The sequence below is a fragment of the Toxotes jaculatrix genome, chromosome 22 (genome assembly GCF_017976425.1).
Source record: "Toxotes jaculatrix isolate fToxJac2 chromosome 22, fToxJac2.pri, whole genome shotgun sequence".
In the NCBI taxonomy this organism is placed as follows: domain Eukaryota; kingdom Metazoa; phylum Chordata; class Actinopteri; family Toxotidae; genus Toxotes; species Toxotes jaculatrix.
In genome coordinates, this window is record NC_054415.1 from 10,007,016 (window position 1) to 10,025,295 (window position 18,280).

The following is an 18,280-nucleotide window of genomic DNA, read 5'->3' on the forward strand; positions in this document are numbered from 1 at the left end:
GCTCATGAATCAAGGTTTCACTCTTTCTTTTCCCTGGATAGATGGAAGGATGGAGGAAGGGATGAAAAGAAGGAGTGAACGAGCAATTGTTCTGCTCTTGCAAACAGGCCATTCAGGGAAATACCCCGGGGAGCAGAGCTTTTTCAAGGTTGCGTCCTACTCTACTAGCTACCTCTGTGTGTGTGTGTGTGTGTGTGTGTGTGCATGCCTGAGTGCATGTAGTCCTCTGGGTCTCCATAATGTTCAGACAGGCTGATATCTCTCCCCACATAGAAAAAAAAAAGAAGTGCAAACCACTGCTGTGTGTATGTGTGTGTGTGAGCGTGTGCTGACTCGGCCAAGTGCCAGAGGTTCCCACAAGTCTCCCAGGTCAGATCGAGGGTCAACAGCTGTTGGCTAAGAACGTTCCCTGTGTTCATTTTGCCTGGCACGCGAGCGAGACCCGGGCATGTGAGAAGAATGAAATGCATGACACTGTTATTGTTCTGCGTAAAATGGATGACTCTTGGAAGGAAAATGCCACTCTGTGAATGCACGTCTGCTTTGTGGTTTTACATAACACAAACACTCGCCATCGAAAGGTTGCACGACTTCAGGCTGTATAATGACAATAAGTCTGTGTACGCCTGCATAATTCCCTGAAGCTTGACAACATTTAATAAGGTTTGCTTTCACTTTTAATCATAGCATTCCAATGATTAAAGATCACAAGTTGCCTCTGTATCATTATTATAGAGAAGTCATTGTAGACAAATGATAACATTTGCTTCAATGCAGCTGTACAGTCATAAAACTCTACAAGAAGAGTGAAACTACAGCAGCTTTGTTATGGCCTTTAATTTAAGGGGAGGTTAATGCAGTAGATTTCATTTCTGTCCACAAACTGTTCTCTCCAACTCTGCATTGTTAAAATATATTATTCTGCGCCCCACTCCTTGTTTTTATTGTTTGTTATTCGAGCAAGAAGTGGAAATTGGCCTGAAGGATTTCACAGGTTGGCAATTTGCAGCTCCAATCAATGCCAGGACTCAACTAAATCTATGTAAGCCTTGTGTGCAAAATCATGTTTTTATGGACTGGAGCAAAAGAGCTTACAAAGAAACCAGACAAAGCAAAGTTAGAGCCATTATTTCTTTGCATTGTAAATATTTCTTCCAGGCAGAGATGGCAACACCATACAAATGAAGGCACAGCAACGGCAGGGGAAAATTAATTAACAGAAGAAAGTGAGGAAAAGAACAGTGTGGCTTCATTTTTATGTTGTTTTTAAATTAGACTCTGAAGACATCTCCCCTGCTGTTGTGAAGTTGTAGGGATTATGTTATTAAATCCCTGACATTGTTCTCTCTCTCTCTCTCTCTCTCTCTCTCTCTCTCTCTCTCTCTCTCTCTCTCTCTGTGTTTCTGGCATCATCTTAGGGAACCTTGTGTAGCCTTGTCGGACACACAAACACGCACGCACACACCCGACATGCTAGCACCACATGAGTGTAACACAAAATGCAGAAACAGACAGCTGGGCGACCCTGGCCTGTCCAACCTGAAGCAGAGGATAGAGGAGGAATTAATTATGTAATACTTTGCCTCCGGATGACAGGTTTAAGCTAAACTGAATCAGTGACCCTCAGCCAACGGGTCTTTTTCCAAGAAAGGCTCTAACATTTTGGTTTATAACTGCAGCATGAAATGAGTCTTGAAAATTATGGTTGTTCATTTCTTTTTTTTTTTTTACCAATTATTGATGACAAATACCGATATTATTTGAGGAAAGCTGCTTATGCAAAAGTTCAATGTGTTCAAACTTGACTTTTTCTCAGAAATGCCATAAAAAATGCTCATTATGGATAAATAGCAAGTTGTAGCAAATAGCAATGCTTTTCTATTTCAACCAATGTTAATCTTGATAGCTGCTTTACAATTGTGTCTTTGTCTTTTATATTATTAAAATGATACTAAAACACTCCCTAATAAACCAAAATCCCAAATTCCCAGTATTCATTAAGATAATCTAGAAAGCACAAAATTCTCAGATTTTGCCTCACACACCAACAAAAGACAAGAACCACTGGGGCCCTTTATAAAATGTTATTTGTTTCTTTATAATGTTGTTTACTAAGCCTTGGCCAGAGAGCGTCAGACGGCTAGTGCTTTGAGAGCTATGACTAATGCATGGACAGCTGAGTCACCAAAATAAAATGACCAAAAAATATATTCCACTAATACATCCCTCCACCTCATTTCTCTGCTACTCAGGCTAGTTACTGCTAGTTAAAAGAAAAAATTCCTGAGCAGAGGGGCTAGGAAAAAGAGCTTCACCTTCAGGGATCAATAAATCTCACAGTTGCAGTGTCACACTATTATTAGCTATGCATCATTGCAAGCATTACTCAAGTTATCCAGGATGACTTGCAGTAGGCAAGCAGGTAAAGGTTTAGTGTCTTGCTGAGGGACAGTGACAGACACATTAGCTGCTGCTTTTTGATTATGGCCCCACGTCTCTAACCACTAGGCACTTGTCTTGGTTACATACATTGTCTGCAGTCACTTAAGAGCCCTTTGCTGATCCTCTGTAGAGAATTACTTGACCTGGCTGTTGGGAGAAAGGACAGACGTAAGCTTAAAATATCTCCCAGGCTTGACACAGCACTGCTCCAGCTGCACTCTGTAATTACCAGCAGTGCAATCAGCAGACTTGTTAATTTCCCCTGACTGACAGACGCTGACGGCTCAATTGCAGAAAATGCACTGGTACAGCTTCATAAGTAAATGGAACTGACGTCCTGAAGCATTCTTCAGCCTGGGAGGCTGCACTCAGAAAAGTGCATATTATTATGAACACATGACGACATACAGTTCCAGACAAGATTCTGCTCCGTCTGGCAGCTATTAAGATACAGCTTCCTAACAAATGACTATCTTTGACATGCCTCATTAAAACAACAAAGTGAAAAAGAAACTGACAAAACGGATAATATGAATTCCTCTTCCTGCCCCTTAAGAACAGCAGATGCATTTGTAGCTACAGCGTCTCCCTGCAAAGCCCTCGTCTTACGTAACATGTTTAAGGTGCCGTGAGAGGTGCTGCTGAGAGGGCTAACACATGGAAGCACTTTCTGGTTCTGCAGAAGTATTGATCTTAGCGCAAGGCAATGTGAAGCAGTCCAGAATAGACATTCCACCGGCAAAGTAATTGGGGTAAGTGAGCCAGCAGAATTGTCCCAGATAAATAGGTCACCTAATAGGTTGTTTACGGCGGCAGTTTGACATGATGCATGAGAGAACAGGCGGTGAAGGGGTCCAGCTCGAGCCACACTGTGGCACAGGTGCAACCACTAAAATAGAGAATAAGAGAGAAAAAAGCTCAAGTGGAATAATTTATTTATAAATCTATAAGCCTTGTATTTTTGGCAGAACCAGGCTGTGCCCAACATGGGAGCACCTTTAGAAATGCTGTAGAATCATAATGAATGCCACGGTATCTATTCACTGTGTGATAATAATTTCCTCATATTGCTGTTCCATCTTGGTTATTTATTTCTTTTCTCCTCTTTCATTCTGACCTGATGTCAAAGTGATCTTCTGAGGCTTTTCACTGCAGCCTCTTTTTTGTGGCAGCAAACAAACGAAGTGAAATGAAATGAAAGAACGTAAGCACAAATTACAAATGTAACCACACTTTTTGAGACATGCTGTATAAATGTCATGTCATTCTTTTGATGCTGTTCTGTAACAAGACTAAGAGTCTACAGCCGCTCTCGCACTTATTGTCAGCACAGCAACTCTGTGCAATAAATTCTACAAGCTAACATGTTCACAATGACAATGCTAACAATGAACATGCAGATGTTACACAGGTATATTGTGTGCCACGTTCACTGCTTTAGTTTAGCGTGTTAGTGCTGTAACATTTGCATTTGCATTAATGAATACTAAACACAAAGCTATTTGGTCATACACAAAAAAAGCACTGGACAAATTAAAATGTTGGCCTAATAATTGAGTTGGTTGAAAAAAACAGGAGGTCACCAAAATCAGCAGGATTCATCCTCTGAGGTCTATGAAAATTTCATGGCCGTCTGTTTAATAATTGTTGAGATATTTCAGTCAGGATGAAAGTGGTGGATGGACAGATTGCCGTCCCCAGAGCCACACTGCTAGCGTGACTAAAAATATAATGATATGTCCAATATTTGGAAATGATGAAGAGACTTTTACAGGTAAGCTAATATTTTGCATATAGACAGCATGCCTAGAAAATAACAACATAATAAAGTGCTGAGCAAGTTTCCTCTTCCCTCTGTCAGCTGTCGAGAGGCAACAGCCAAGGTGTGCTACGCAATGCATGAGCCTGCTTATGCAGATAATGTGCTTATCAACAGCCATGAAGTTAAAATGGATAAGAAAAGTGCATTCACTAGTACCATTGTTTCACTGCACTCATACGTGCCATTTTCATTTAGCACAGACTGTGTAAAACAAAGCACATGATCAGATGATCAGAAACATTTATTCTTTATGAATTAATTCGCAATTAATTTGCATATATAAAATTAATTCGCATTATTTTATTGTTATTGCTCTTGAATTTCAGCCAAATAATGCCCACAGTGGGAATAAATGTCTGTCTTAACTGTGACAACTTCTCTGATTTATTTTTAAGGTTAAATGTGTTTTAGAGATGCCAAATGAATCATGTGAAATCAGATCCCCCCGCCCCCGGCCTTGGAGAAGCAGCATCAATGTGACCTTTATCGACCTCTTTCTGATCGAGCAGAAAGTGGAACAACTTTAATTCGTTTCCTCAGACCTGCTCATACATCCTGTCTCCTGGAATTTTCATGGCCTGTTTTCTGAGACAATCAACAGTCACAGTCACAAGTGTAAGCTTGCTAATTAGAGAAGAAATCCGACAGATATGCCGAGTTAAGAGGCTGCATTGCACCATGCAAACTGCTGTACTAATAATGTCGGTATGCCTTTTGTGTCTTTTCTGTTTTTGTGTGCGTATGTGTGTGTGCACGTACTGTCTTTCTCTAGCAGAAAATCCTGTTCATATGTACGTGTGTGTGTGTGTGTGTGCTTCGACGAACATTTCCATGGAAATGAACACTGCAGATGATGAACCGCAGATGATGAACCAACCACATGATTGCGTTCATCATTGCGAGCTGCAGAGGTGACATTTACACCATGACAGGAAATGTGATGCGCTATCAATCTCCCATGCATATACATGTGCACACACACACATGCTAGGAATAACTCTGATGTACTCAGCTGTCAGCCATATTTGGCGCAGGCTAGCACATTAGTGTGCAGGTGAAGAAAACATGATCACCTTGAATAAATCTGTACTGAGCTAGCCTCATTATTTATTCACAAGCGTTTTTCTATTTTGTTTTGTTTTTTTACAGAAGCTCATCAGTAAAACAGATGCTAATGAAATGAAACCATTTAAATAGTTCTTCAAAATGGCTACAAATCCATTACAGAGAAAAAAAGAAAATACCTTACCAGAGACTCATCACCTGATGTGTGAAAAATATAAAAGACCCAGCCTGTTAAAGTGTGATCAATTTGTAAACTATAACTGAGGTTTCCTCCTAAGGTGATTTGTTTTTATGATTAGCTTTAAACATTGTGTAATAAATCATTTTGATAGGCTGGGAATCATTAATTTTGGGCTATTTTCTTCTTAAAACATATTGTCATGTCTCTCTGTTATGCTTGAAGCAGACACTCCAGCCCTCTGCTACAACCCTCAGGGACCAATTCTGTTTCTACTCATTTCCGTAAGAAACTCTGTGGGAAAAATCACAGTCAGATGTAGTGGTTGTACAATTATGACTATCCATTAACTAACTCTCTCGAAGCTCTGCAATAATATGATGATGCTTTGAGCTTTATTTGATTGCATTTTACTAATATGCCACACTAAATGAAGCATGTGGTGGAGTGATAAAAAACTAGACAGGGAACTCGAGAGTAAAATTTCAAGAATGTGTTTGCAGGTCTTACAGGGGATGATGATTTTTTATTTAAAGCTGCACTAATTTTATTACAGTGTTTTTATATTAAGCGAAATGTGATTCAAATCAGCTCTGTTCAGATCTAAAGAGCGCTTCAATGTCTTTCAGCTTATTGTTTTGGTTTTATGGCTGGCAACTTAATTGTTTTGGATCACTCTCGCCACTCTCATTAACCCCATTTCCAGCTAATGGGCAGCTGTTAGCTCTCATGAACACACTGTTTGCCAAACAAGAGGCAGACAAGGTTAGTGACTAGCTGGTGAGCATGGAGGAGCGTTTAGAGCCACACATTCTTCTCACAGGTTGGAGAAGTGCAAAACAGAGCAGAATAAGTGAGTGAATTGTAATATAAACATTACTGCACGGACTATTTTAAAAATATAAAAGAGAGTTAGTTCATAAACTTGCAGACACTGGAACCTTCTGGAGGTAGGAAATAAATTTTGGTGGACATATTAAATTGTTTTGTCACATCATTTTATCTTTCCCTGGTTGCAGGTACTGTTTTCTCTTTCTTCCTTCATTCAAGTGCTGCTTGGTAACTGACACCCTAACACTTGGTGCTCAGCCGCTGAACAGTAACATTATACAGCAAAAAAAAAAAAACAAAGAAAAGAAAAAAATCATATTTACATAAACCTTTCTTACAACATCATGGCTTATTCTGGGCTTGATTTTCTGACAGCTAGCCTATGAAAGCATTTCTGTTTGGCAGGTCTCAAATTTAACTTGAAGAAGGAAGGTTGCAACTGTGCACCACGTGGCGATGATGTTACGCTGACAAAAAAAATATGACTAAATATTCACTTTGGCAACTTATCTCAAGCTAATTTTCAGTCTCTGCAAAAACAAAGCAACCATGAAAAGATGAATTGATTACCCTTTAAAGCATTATACAACTGTCAGCGTAACACTCAGATGCGTGATTGTCAAGCATCCACCCTCAGACTCCCTCTCAGCTTCCAATATGAATAGATAATTAGACTGCGTCATTTGTCTTTTTACAGGTTTCTGATGTGTTTCAGCTCATCCCACATTCCCAACAGTGTGTGAGTCAGTATGGTCCAACACTATGTTATGCAGAAACAAGCTGCCCTTTCTTTGTTTTTTTTTGGTAGAGTTGATTCAGGCCATTTTAAGTATTTTTACGTCTCGAACACTGCCACAAAAGACACAGCAAAATCCATTTGTCATGTCCCTCACAGTACAATTCATTATAGATGGTGCTCTGAACCACTACAAAAGGAGCAATTGCTTTAAAGGGTCAGCTTTTCAGTGTTTTCTGAGAAACCAATTTCAGAACATAATTAATCTTCAGGGAGTGATGTTTTGTGCTGTTTGGTAAAGGTGGAACTCCGTCTTCATTGTTGTGGGAAGTAATTGAGAATGGATGATGCTCACAAAACGGAAAGGAGTCAGAAAACAGGCCTTTCAGTTCAGTTCACCTTCCCTCCGAAAACATTCAAGGACAGATAACCTGAGCATGGTGTCCTTGGCCAAAATGACTAAGATACAAAAACAAAACTGAAGCAGCATGGAAATATATGTATGTGTAGATACTGAACACTCACATTCACACATATGCAAGAGTTTACATCTTGATGCTAAATTGAAATACAACTTGAGATGGACATCTTTATAGAGCGCCTTCCTTGCCAGGTAAATCTCGGTTTCCTGGCAGCCGGTGGCACTTTAACTCAACTGAGGGGAAGAAACGTCTCTTAAAGTCAGAAGGGAAGGTATAAATAAAAAGCAGGGTAACTGGAAATACACACACACTACACACATACACAGAAAATAAATTGCAGTAGATTTTTGCCACTGAATCAGTATATATACCATTAGTGTTTGTTTTTCTTAAAAAAATGACAATTGTGGTTCGAGAGAGTGTAAACTGATTGGTCCCATTCAAATGCCCATTAACATTTGTAACTGTGCTAATAGCTACAAATCTTTGTACAGAACCTTTCTCAGCATTATGCTGTGTGGTTTGCTTCATATTTTTAAGTAAGATGGTAGTTAAAAAAAAAATCTATTGCTGGTTATTCAATATATTTTTAGCTGCCTTTAATGAACATCGTTTCCCATGCTAGATGTTTGCAGGTTATAGGTCACAGTTCAACATCAGAGGCGAGTCAATGAATCAAAGTTAAAAAAAAATGACGTTAGAAGAGAGCATCATTAAGATGACTAAGTACTGACACTGCAGCAATTGTAGCTTTTTCCTGAGAGCTGTAGTTTTTTCTGCAATCACAAAGTAAATGCTGAATGAGAGACTGGACTGACTTACAGGAACTAGTGAAACAGAGGCTGGACTGCACACCTCCCCGCAACTCTGGCTGTTTCCACAAACGTGTCCAAAAAAAGTTTTCGGAAAATTAAACATATCTGCACAACAGCTGCAGAATTACTACTGTTCATATTTATTCACACAAAAAGAGAGAATAATTCAAATTTCACTTTCACTGATTACATCTTGAAAGTAATTGTTTGTCACTGGTGTACCTATGTACTTATTGCACAGAATGAGTCCTATCCTGTCTTTTTCAGTGTACAAATTTAGGGACGGGGGTCTTCAGGTGCTGAGCAGTATATTACGATGCAGAACACATAAGTAGGGAAGATTAATGTCACTGTCCTGGCCTATTAGACAAACACTCTCATTTCTGGATGTTCTCTCATCCTCCCACTGATCAATTTACAAAACCGCTGAGATGCTTCTGCTGCTGGTGCTTCTGCTGCTGGTGCTGCTGCTGCTGGTGCTGCTGCTCTGTGTATTTGACAGTGAGGTTACCAAAATGTGAATCTAAGGGACACTGATGGCTTAACAGGTTTATATATTGTTATTAAGATTTTAAATGTACTTTTGTTTGTGAGTTACAGAATAAGTAATGTATAAACAAATAGTATCAGATTCAGCTGTTTGTTTAGCTGATTTATGCTCTGAGTAAGAAGCTCTCTGGGGAGCTTGTAATTGCCGTGTGGTCTGTCTAATGCAGCCACGGAGATCAGACAAGGACTCATGAAAACTCATATGTGTGTGTGTGTGTATGTGAGACAACTTGCCAAACAGACAGCAGGGGAGAGAGAGAGTGTATGATGAGAAAGCGAGAAGAGTGAGCAGAGGAAATGTGTGCCCATTCATCTCCCCGATCGGAGCAGGCAGGTACAGAGGTATGGCAGCCTTACAAGGTCAATATTTTACTTTGGCTTGTGCGCTCTAATTAAATTACAGGCAAAGTGCCCCAAGGACAGCACCCAACCCCCACCTCCCACCCTCTACCACCAGCACCACCACCACAGCTCTGCAAGCCAAACAATTTGTAGCATGAGCTGAGATATTGGCATATTTAGTCATTGCAACACGGCCAATCTGAAGCGATTTCAATGTGTTTGAAGCTAAAAGCTTCTGTAAATATAATGTGGAAAATACTTGTCTCATGTCTATTATGGGCATTTTTCCCCTGATCTGAGCTTGACCAAAACATGTCATATTCAACATACTGTAATATTCTATGAGTGTCAACACGCGTTTGTCTTCAGAGGAAGTATCAAGCTTCAAACAAGAGCTGTTGATGAGCCTGACTGATGTCAAAAAGTCTCATTTGTTTATAGCAGGGCCTGAGGGTCAGCGACATGAAGCTCAGACAGCCTGTCAGCCGAATCGTCACTAATAAGCAGAGAGATATCGCAAATCCTCTCACTGTAGAATAATTACAATTCAGAGCCCAGGATCAGTTGGCCTTTTTTAATACCATCTGTGAAAAACAAATCAAATAGCAGCAGGACTTTGCAATTATTTCTATGCCACAGGACAAATGCCCGCTTACATATAAAGCGACTCTTTAAGAGAAAAAAAAAATACACATATGTCCAGAAGGCACGGGTTAGAATAAAGCAGCTCTGCCATTGGCTGAGCGCACCAGGAAGTCCGGCCGCTCTGCATCTGTCATCTGACTTTGACGCAGGCGCTCCAGCTTCCTCCACAGTCAACAGCAACAGCGGAAACAAAATCTCAACATGGCCCCCAAACTTGAACTTCCAACCGCTGCAGCGATCGTCTGGCTGATCTTTCTCTCTCTCATCCACCCGGCGGAGGCTTACGACGCGGGCGACGCTTTAGCCCTGCTCGTGGGCACCGTCCTGACCGTGGTGGGTTTCTGCGCCTGCCTGGGCTGGTACGCACGGAGGCGGAACGGACAGCTGTGATGAGAGAGGCTCCTACGATCGTGCGCCGGTCCTGTCCTGTTACCATCCACCGCATTAATACCTCCCTGTGTGATCTCCTACGGACCTTCTGACACAAGGTTTGTGTCGAAGCGACTGATAAGAAACGTGCCTTAATGGAATTAATGCGTCGAGATCAACGGGAACCACGTGAACTGTTGGAGAAGCTGGAGGGAAACAACCAGGAACTGTATTTTGTTGCACTGCTGAGATTAAGGACCAAACACTGTTGCCTTCTATAGGAAAAGACTGCTGCAGTTTCTTTTTATTCTCCAAAGGATGCTTGCATTGCTTACTGCGTATATATTCCATGCTTGAGGTGATCACTGTGATTTCCTGGTGTGTTTATTATTATTTGCAATGTACAACACAACATTGCCACTGTTTGAAGCACAAAATCACAAGTGCAGTTAAATGACAAGAGTGGAGCTGCTGTTCTTTGCAATTTGTGTTAATGAGACGTGACTATAGCTTTGCTAAGAATAAATTGATTTGTCTGTTGCTCTTCATAACTCATGGTCACGGGAGTTGAACGATGAGCTGTATAATCCCATTTCCTGCTCATTCATTTACAAAGTGTGGATCGTCATCTTAGGGCAGTCATGCCTTTTCTATGCAGTCTGACACATGTGATGTACTCTGTTACAAGTTAAATTCCTGCATTCAAAATCCTACATAACAAAATACAGCAATATAGTTAAAGAATCAAAAATAAAAGTGCTTGTTCTGCAGTTCTGCTCTGACTGGTGTATTTTACTGTGAGACATTGGTTAGGTTTCTAATCACACAGTTATTAAGGAGAAGTTTGGAGAGGAAAGTCAGAGATGTGAAACAGGGGTCACAAGACAGCATAGTTTGAATCCTTAAGTTTCCACTACATTCTTTGCTAATAATCTAGTGTCTGTCTACATCAGAGGTGTCCAAACTGTTCCTCAAAGGGCCGTGTGACTGCAGCTTTTTGTTCCAAGTCTGGTGTGATCAGCACACCAGACTTGACTCATTTAATCAACTGATCTCAGTCTTCAGATAGCTGATTGGTCAAACTGTGTGCTCTTGATTGGTTGGAACAAACACCTGCAGCCACACGGCCCTTTGTGGAACTGTTTGGACACCTCTGGTCTACATTTATGATCAGTGGAGGTGTTGGCATGTGTGTGATATTTGGTGAGCTGTCACAGGAAAGAAGCTGTCAAGGAATCTCAGCATCATGGCTGTTCCCATCATAAAATAATTAGAAATCTGTACAGTTCACATTGTTGCCTACTATGTGAAAGTTGTACCAGTTGCCAGGAGTAACACATTCCCTACATGTATGATTATAATTAATTCATGTTTCATGGCTCAGGTAGATACAAAGCCACCTTCTCACTGCTGTATTATATATATCTATATGTGCAACATTTATGTACATGCCTGCACTGGCTGATTGAATCATTGTTCACTTATTACACTTCTCTTAACATCACAGCTCTCCATACATGGTTGAGAAATCAAATCCTATGAATTTATCATGCTGCCCCGGGCAGAATGAACAACAGTGCGCAAAGTGCTTGTCAATTATGCATATACAGTACAGGGGAAGTCGTTCTAGCTTGAGGTGAACTAGGCTGCCTGATTTAACCCTTCACTTGTACATAATGGTCGACATTTTTGCGGAGTGAAACATATATGAGCACAATGAAAGCAAGACGGAGAGCTTCAGCACACAAGGAGGTTAAGCCAATGAATAAATCAATGAAATAAAAAAGATCTGATCAGCCTAGACTGAACCACATTGAGGTTTTCTGTGATTTAAAGGTTGTTTGGTTTATGTATTTGATTTAAAAACTGAGAGAAAAGGTCTAAAGCAATCTAAAATAGTCAGGGGGAATATCCGGACTATATAACTGTCAAACTGACAGTGGAAATAAAAAAAGTAATCCGTTACACAACACGTTACCGGAGGAAACGGTGAGTACTGTCGTAACGCGTTACCGGCCAGCAGCGGCCCCCGCTGAACAGATGTTACCGTGAGAGAGACGGAGCTGCTGCTGCAACAAGAGACGAGACGCGTCTTGGATCACAAGTAGGGATGCAGGGCGCATGCGCACTGGGCTCCGTTTACTGTAGGATATTCACCGTGGAGGAAAAAAAGGGGGCAGGCAACAAACCAGGCTTTTTAAAACACCAAAAAACCCGACCTGTGCAATGTGAATAACTTCCAGGAGGGTCACGAAATAGGATTATCAACAGGTAGGATTCTGATTGATCTTGTGATCGGCTGTCTCTCTCTCTCCCCTTCTTTCTCTCCTCTTCTTTCTCATTTGCTCTCTCTCTCTGTCTATTTTTTTTTTTTTTTTGGCCTTGTCTTGTGTGGTGGCTGCGATTCTGGGCAATCCATAGCGGGGACTTGGAAATTATTCTAGTCTAATGGACGTGCGGATCCGCTACACTGTCATGCTTTATCCAGCCGACTGGGACGCGAGGACGATGATTTTATCCTGCTGTGTTTTTGTGCTGAAATCTGTCGGATTCAAACGCGCGTAAAACACTCGACTGACAATCGGAGGACGCATTTTAACGCGTAAGTAGACACAAACGCCGATATTTATGCAATGAGATATTACCACAGGCTGCATATTAGTCTGAACAATAAAACAATAGGCAGTGAATAGCACATTCTTTAACATTGCTACCATTGCAGGGTTGTTTTTGTCACTTCTACCCATCCATTTCAATCCATCCGACTGATAATCACACCCGCGCATTTACAAGCAAAATTATGTCAAAATGCTGTTTATAGTCTCAGTAATTCACAGTATAGTCTCTTCTCTTTAACTCTTTGTAATTAGTAATATAAAAGATGATCTGTAAAATGGAGGCTGGCTCAATAAACGCCCTAATGAGAACACTGCTTAATAACGTAAGACCCATAATCCAGTTAACCTTTAATCAGACAAAAACACGAATGCTTTATTATGTATGCGCTCCTCCGTCGATTTTCCACAATGCACGAAGGCAGGGCGAGTTTATTCGAGGCATCCACTGCTTTAGAGTGTCTTCCTCTGTTCTGCAGGGTGTAGGGTGTGATCAAGAAGAGCTTATTTTTGGACTGCATTTCTCTTCATGTTCTTCACAGTGCGCTGAAAAAAAGCGAGAAATGTCCACAGAAATTTCCAACCCCGAGTCCTTGTTTATGGGTTCGGGGTTGGTTTTTTGGGTTCGCCTCTTCCCGACAGTCACGGGTAAAAATGCGTCGTGTGTTGCTGAAGCCTTTTACTGTGCCTTTTTTTTTTTTTTTTGTTCAGGAAATTCCGAAGCCACATGAAAGAAAATTCTTTGATTGTGACGGATTAATGGATTTGTCTGATCGAGCTCCATGACTGACTGACTGTCTGTCTGTCTGTCTGCATTTCTGTCTGTAGACAAAGTATTGAAGCTGAGGCACAGCTCTGCACAGTGCCACTCTAAAATGTTAAAATGTAGAGAAAACAAATAAATATATAAATAAATGACAGGCAGAGGAAAATTTATAACTTATCACATCCTAAATTGTGCAGTTGAAAACAATGCAGCTGTTGTATAGGACTAAATGCTGATGGGTGGATAATATTTTTCAGGGATTTTTTTTAGGTGTGATGAGACAAAGGAACAAAGGATGCCTTAGAGGAGAGGTTGCCTATATGCCTGGAAACCTCTTCAAAGCACACCGCCAAATGGATCTAACGCCTCCCCCTGCCACCTCTAGATCATGATACTTGGCTGAAGCTATTCCGCTATCTTTATGATCCCTCCTCCATCTATGGCGAACTATAGCCATGCAGGGGACCACACCATCTTGCAGAATGTCTCTCCTCTCGCCACGTTCCTCAAACTGACCTCTCTGGGTTTCATCATTGGAGTCGGTGTGGTTGGAAACCTCCTGATCTCCATCCTGCTGGTCAAAGACAAGAGCCTGCATCGAGCGCCCTACTATTTCCTGCTGGACCTGTGCGCCTCCGATATCCTGCGTTCTGCCATCTGCTTCCCCTTTGTCTTCACCTCAGTCAAGAATGGATCTGCCTGGACCTATGGCACGCTGACCTGCAAAGTGATCGCCTTCCTGGGTGTGCTCTCCTGTTTCCACACAGCATTCATGCTGTTCTGTGTCAGTGTCACTCGCTACCTGGCTATCGCACATCACCGTTTCTACACAAAGAGGCTGACCTTCTGGACCTGTCTTGCTGTCATCTGCATGGTGTGGACGTTGTCAGTGGCTATGGCGTTCCCGCCGGTGCTAGACGTAGGGACGTATTCTTTTATCCGGGAGGAGGACCAGTGCACATTCCAGCACCGTTCCTTCAGGGCGAATGATTCACTGGGCTTCATGCTCCTTCTGGCTCTCATCCTCCTGGCCACACAGCTGGTTTACCTCAAGCTCATCTTTTTTGTCCACGACCGTCGAAAGATGAAGCCTGTCCAGTTCGTGCCTGCTGTCAGCCAGAACTGGACCTTCCACGGGCCAGGCGCCAGTGGACAGGCGGCGGCCAACTGGCTGGCTGGATTTGGTAGAGGCCCCACCCCGCCTACTTTGCTGGGCATCCGGCAAAACAGCAACGCAGCAGGCCGCAGGCGTCTCCTGGTATTGGATGAATTCAAAACAGAGAAGAGGATTAGTAGGATGTTCTACATCATGACGTTTTTCTTCCTGGCACTGTGGGGGCCCTATCTGGTCGCCTGCTACTGGCGGGTGTTTGCAAGGGGTCCCGTAGTCCCTGGGGGCTACCTGACGGCAGCCGTGTGGATGAGTTTTGCCCAGGCTGGGGTCAATCCTTTCATCTGCATCTTCTCCAACAGGGAGCTTCGGCGCTGCTTCAGCACCACACTCCTCTACTGCAGAAAATCCAGGTTACCAAGGGAACCCTACTGCGTTATATGAAGGTTTTGCTGTGGGTTTTTTTCTCATCTATGTCTCTATTTCCCTGATTGATCTTGATCTGGGCTTGTTCCCACTGTACAGCGCACTCTTTCTATCTCTCTTCTCTTCATCCTCCAGTTTTTCTCCTGTTCCTCCTTCTCCTAACCCTTCTTTTCAGAGGTAGAAGGTGGACTGCCAATCACAGGGCTCCGCTGGGGTGATTGAATATGAAATGTATCAAACATGGAGGCTGAAGTGAATGGGAATACGCAGGAGGTCTGGATCCCCTCCTGTGTTTATGTTCTAGTAAACAGACATTGTGGAAGGCCATGTCAATGCAGAGAAGCAAAAAGTTGAAAAAAAAAAAAAAAAGAAAAAAGATTTGACAGAACAATGAAAACAAAACCTCTTGCTTTGGATAATTTGAAGATGCGTAATTCTGTGAGGTGTGAAACAAATATGAAAAGAAAAAGAAAAAAGAACATAAAACAAAGAAATGGTACCTCTCAAGGAATCACTGGAAATGTTTTACATTTTAAGAGTTGCACTAAAAAGAAGATGTAAAGATGCTTTTTTTGGTCAACAGTTGCCAGTTGCATTGCAAGGACAACTTCCCCCCCTCCTTTTTTTTCCAAATTAAACAATGAATGCTTTAATTTGCAACAGACTACACAATCGCTGTAAGTAAAGCAAAACTTGGTGACTGTTGGAATACACCATCACAAGAGGATAAAATGGTTTTAATGTAAGTGATATCTTTTTCATTTACTGGGCGGGGGCTTAACGATGGGGATTTACAATGTGTGGTTTTCAAGTTGCAACTTAAAACTAGAAATTATTTCTTGTAGTTTTATGATCCATATGTCCCTAGTGTCTGGCATTGTTATTTTCTTATCACCTTTTACAAAAAAAAGAGGAAAAAAAGATGAAGTGATGTTTGGATTAAAAAAAAGTTGCTTTTACAAACAACCTTGTGCTTAAAAAAGACATTGAAGAAGTAGTTAAATGTTTCATCATATCCATGTACCTAAACACTATCATATTGTTACAGTATTGCTGATGCCACTCCGGGTGTTCTTGCCTTAATGGTTATGATATTGTCATGTTTCTTAGTTGTTTTTTATTTCATTCATTCCTAAAAAGTTGGGTTTTTTTGATGCAAGGGGAGTTTTATTTCTTTTTTCACATCAATGTGAAGTGCATGTCCATTTTAAAAGCTGGTCCACTCCCATGAGCATTACAGGCCATACACTGAGCAGCCCATTTTTATTCTGCAGTGGTTTGCTACACCCCACAGAGTGCTCAGAGCACAGGGAGTGTGTGTGTGCGTGTGTGTGTGCGTGTTTGTCAGTGGGTGCATGTGTGTGCATTTCTGAGCGTGTGTGCTGTGTGGATCAGACAACAGTCACTTCAAGACCAGAGCCTTAGTATGAAATCTTGCACAATTTGTAAAAAATGTAAAAGAAAAAAAAACAAAAAAAAGACATTTAAGGCACACCGTCTTGTTTCTACTTTCCCTACATTTGCTCTCTACTGATTGTTTTCAATGACTTACTTTTTTCTCTTGTGGCCATTTTAATATTTATTATGTATTCTTTTTTGTATATTATAGATAGATTGTGTGTAAGTATGTGAGTCTTTCATTTTGAAGTCCCGAATGTGAGTACAGTTTCAGTTAGGATTGCATTTGCTGAAAGTTAACTGTGTAATCTGTTGCTTTTTGAAAATAAAAAGTTTCCATTTTGCAAAATTTGTTTTTTTTTTCACTCTCACTGGGTGGAGATCATACTGTATGGCCAACAGCTGGAAAACATCTGCAAAACCCCTAGTGTTTTGGAAATTGTTGAATTTGCCAACATCTTCATTCCCCTGCAGGTCAAAGATTTACATTTTTAAAAATGTACTTGTCTCATTGTAAAACACTCACGACAATCCACACTGGGGTATAATTATTACTTTATGATTGCTAAAAAATTTAAAGCCACTGCTTAAGTGTTGTAATGTCCTTTTTTTTTTTTCAAATGCCTAATGGTGTTTCTACAAGGATTTTATATGTCATCTCTGTTCATGGCAACAGTTGTTTTATAACAGAAGGTGATAACATTTTCAAATATGTCTCTTTTGGAACCCATTCTTTTCTGTCTTTTGAGTCCTTGGGACACCTTGTCAAGACTGAACATATGCTAAACACTGTTACTGAATGTGAAGTGAGTTTGACATTTAATGGGAATAATCTCCATGAATATATCCCTAAGCACACTCACCTATGCACTTTTTCATTTGGTGTTAAAGGGGAATACTGCTGAATTTCAGAAGTAATATGTGCAACTCCCATGTGGACTAATGGTAAAACCACTCTGGATTAATGAATACCTTCGCTCCAAGCTCCGTAGCCATAAATGACATAGCGGTTTGTCCCATTCTCTCCTTTTTAAGGTCACATTGGCGTGAGGCTGCGCTGAAAAGGAATTGGGGAAAAAGAGCATCAGTATTGAAATAAATCTCACCAAACAAGAAATTCTCTTCAAAATTCCTCATACCTTCCATGCAACAATTCATCACTTTAATCAATCAACTTTAAAAAATGAGGCCAATAAAGCCCAGAAGACTAAGACATTTTCATTCTTAAATTGAGTGGTATTCCTCTGTAAAAGACTGTAATTGCAGTGTGTTAATAATGTTTGAAAGCTAACGTGTGTATCTCCAAGTACAGAGTGTGAACTGAATAATACAAGATTCATAACTGCCAATTTTGTATGATTCAGACATCACTGTAGCTTTTTGCAAAAATGTGCTCCACTGTCCCATTTCCCCCTAAAAATGATTCAATTAAGTAATGACCTTAGCCTAGGTGCCTGGAAACACAAAATATGATGCTGAAATGGCTTGTAAACACTCCAGATAATTACATGCTGGGCTGCAGGTACCGCTGATGAGAAATGTCTATTAGGGATCCATTTTCATTATGAGGCTGGCAATTATTGTTTTATTTTGGACATTGATCATACCAGTTTGGACCCACGAGGGCTAAGTTAGATGTTGGGAAAGCAGTTATTGAAATTTAAGGGAAGAGCTAGAGATCAGGAAATGCTCTGGTGTTGTTTTACATCATGTTCTTTTCTTGCTTTCGGTGCATTATGCTGTCATGA

General features: G+C 41.0%; 2 protein-coding genes across 3 annotated transcripts; both read left to right on the plus strand.

Moving 5' to 3' along the window:
• Window positions 1–9,986: 9,986 nt before the first annotated feature.
• LOC121176215 (small integral membrane protein 30-like) lies at window positions 9,987–10,986 on the plus strand. The gene has a single exon (XM_041030228.1). It carries the CDS (start codon window positions 10,049–10,051, stop codon window positions 10,235–10,237), a length of 189 nt encoding a protein of 62 aa, XP_040886162.1. The 5' UTR covers window positions 9,987–10,048; the 3' UTR covers window positions 10,238–10,986.
• A 1,407-nt stretch (window positions 10,987–12,393) lies between these two features.
• gpr85 (G protein-coupled receptor 85) lies at window positions 12,394–16,172 on the plus strand. 2 transcript variants are annotated; one of them, XM_041030319.1, is made up of 2 exons: window positions 12,394–12,487; window positions 13,855–16,172. In XM_041030319.1, exon 2 carries the CDS (start codon window positions 14,019–14,021, stop codon window positions 15,150–15,152), a length of 1,134 nt encoding a protein of 377 aa, XP_040886253.1. In that variant the 5' UTR covers window positions 12,394–12,487; window positions 13,855–14,018; the 3' UTR covers window positions 15,153–16,172. The 2 variants fall into 2 exon arrangements, with proteins under 2 accessions (XP_040886253.1, XP_040886252.1); XM_041030318.1 differs by lacking the exon at window positions 12,394–12,487 and adding an exon at window positions 12,773–12,818.
• Window positions 16,173–18,280: the final 2,108 nt, after the last annotated feature.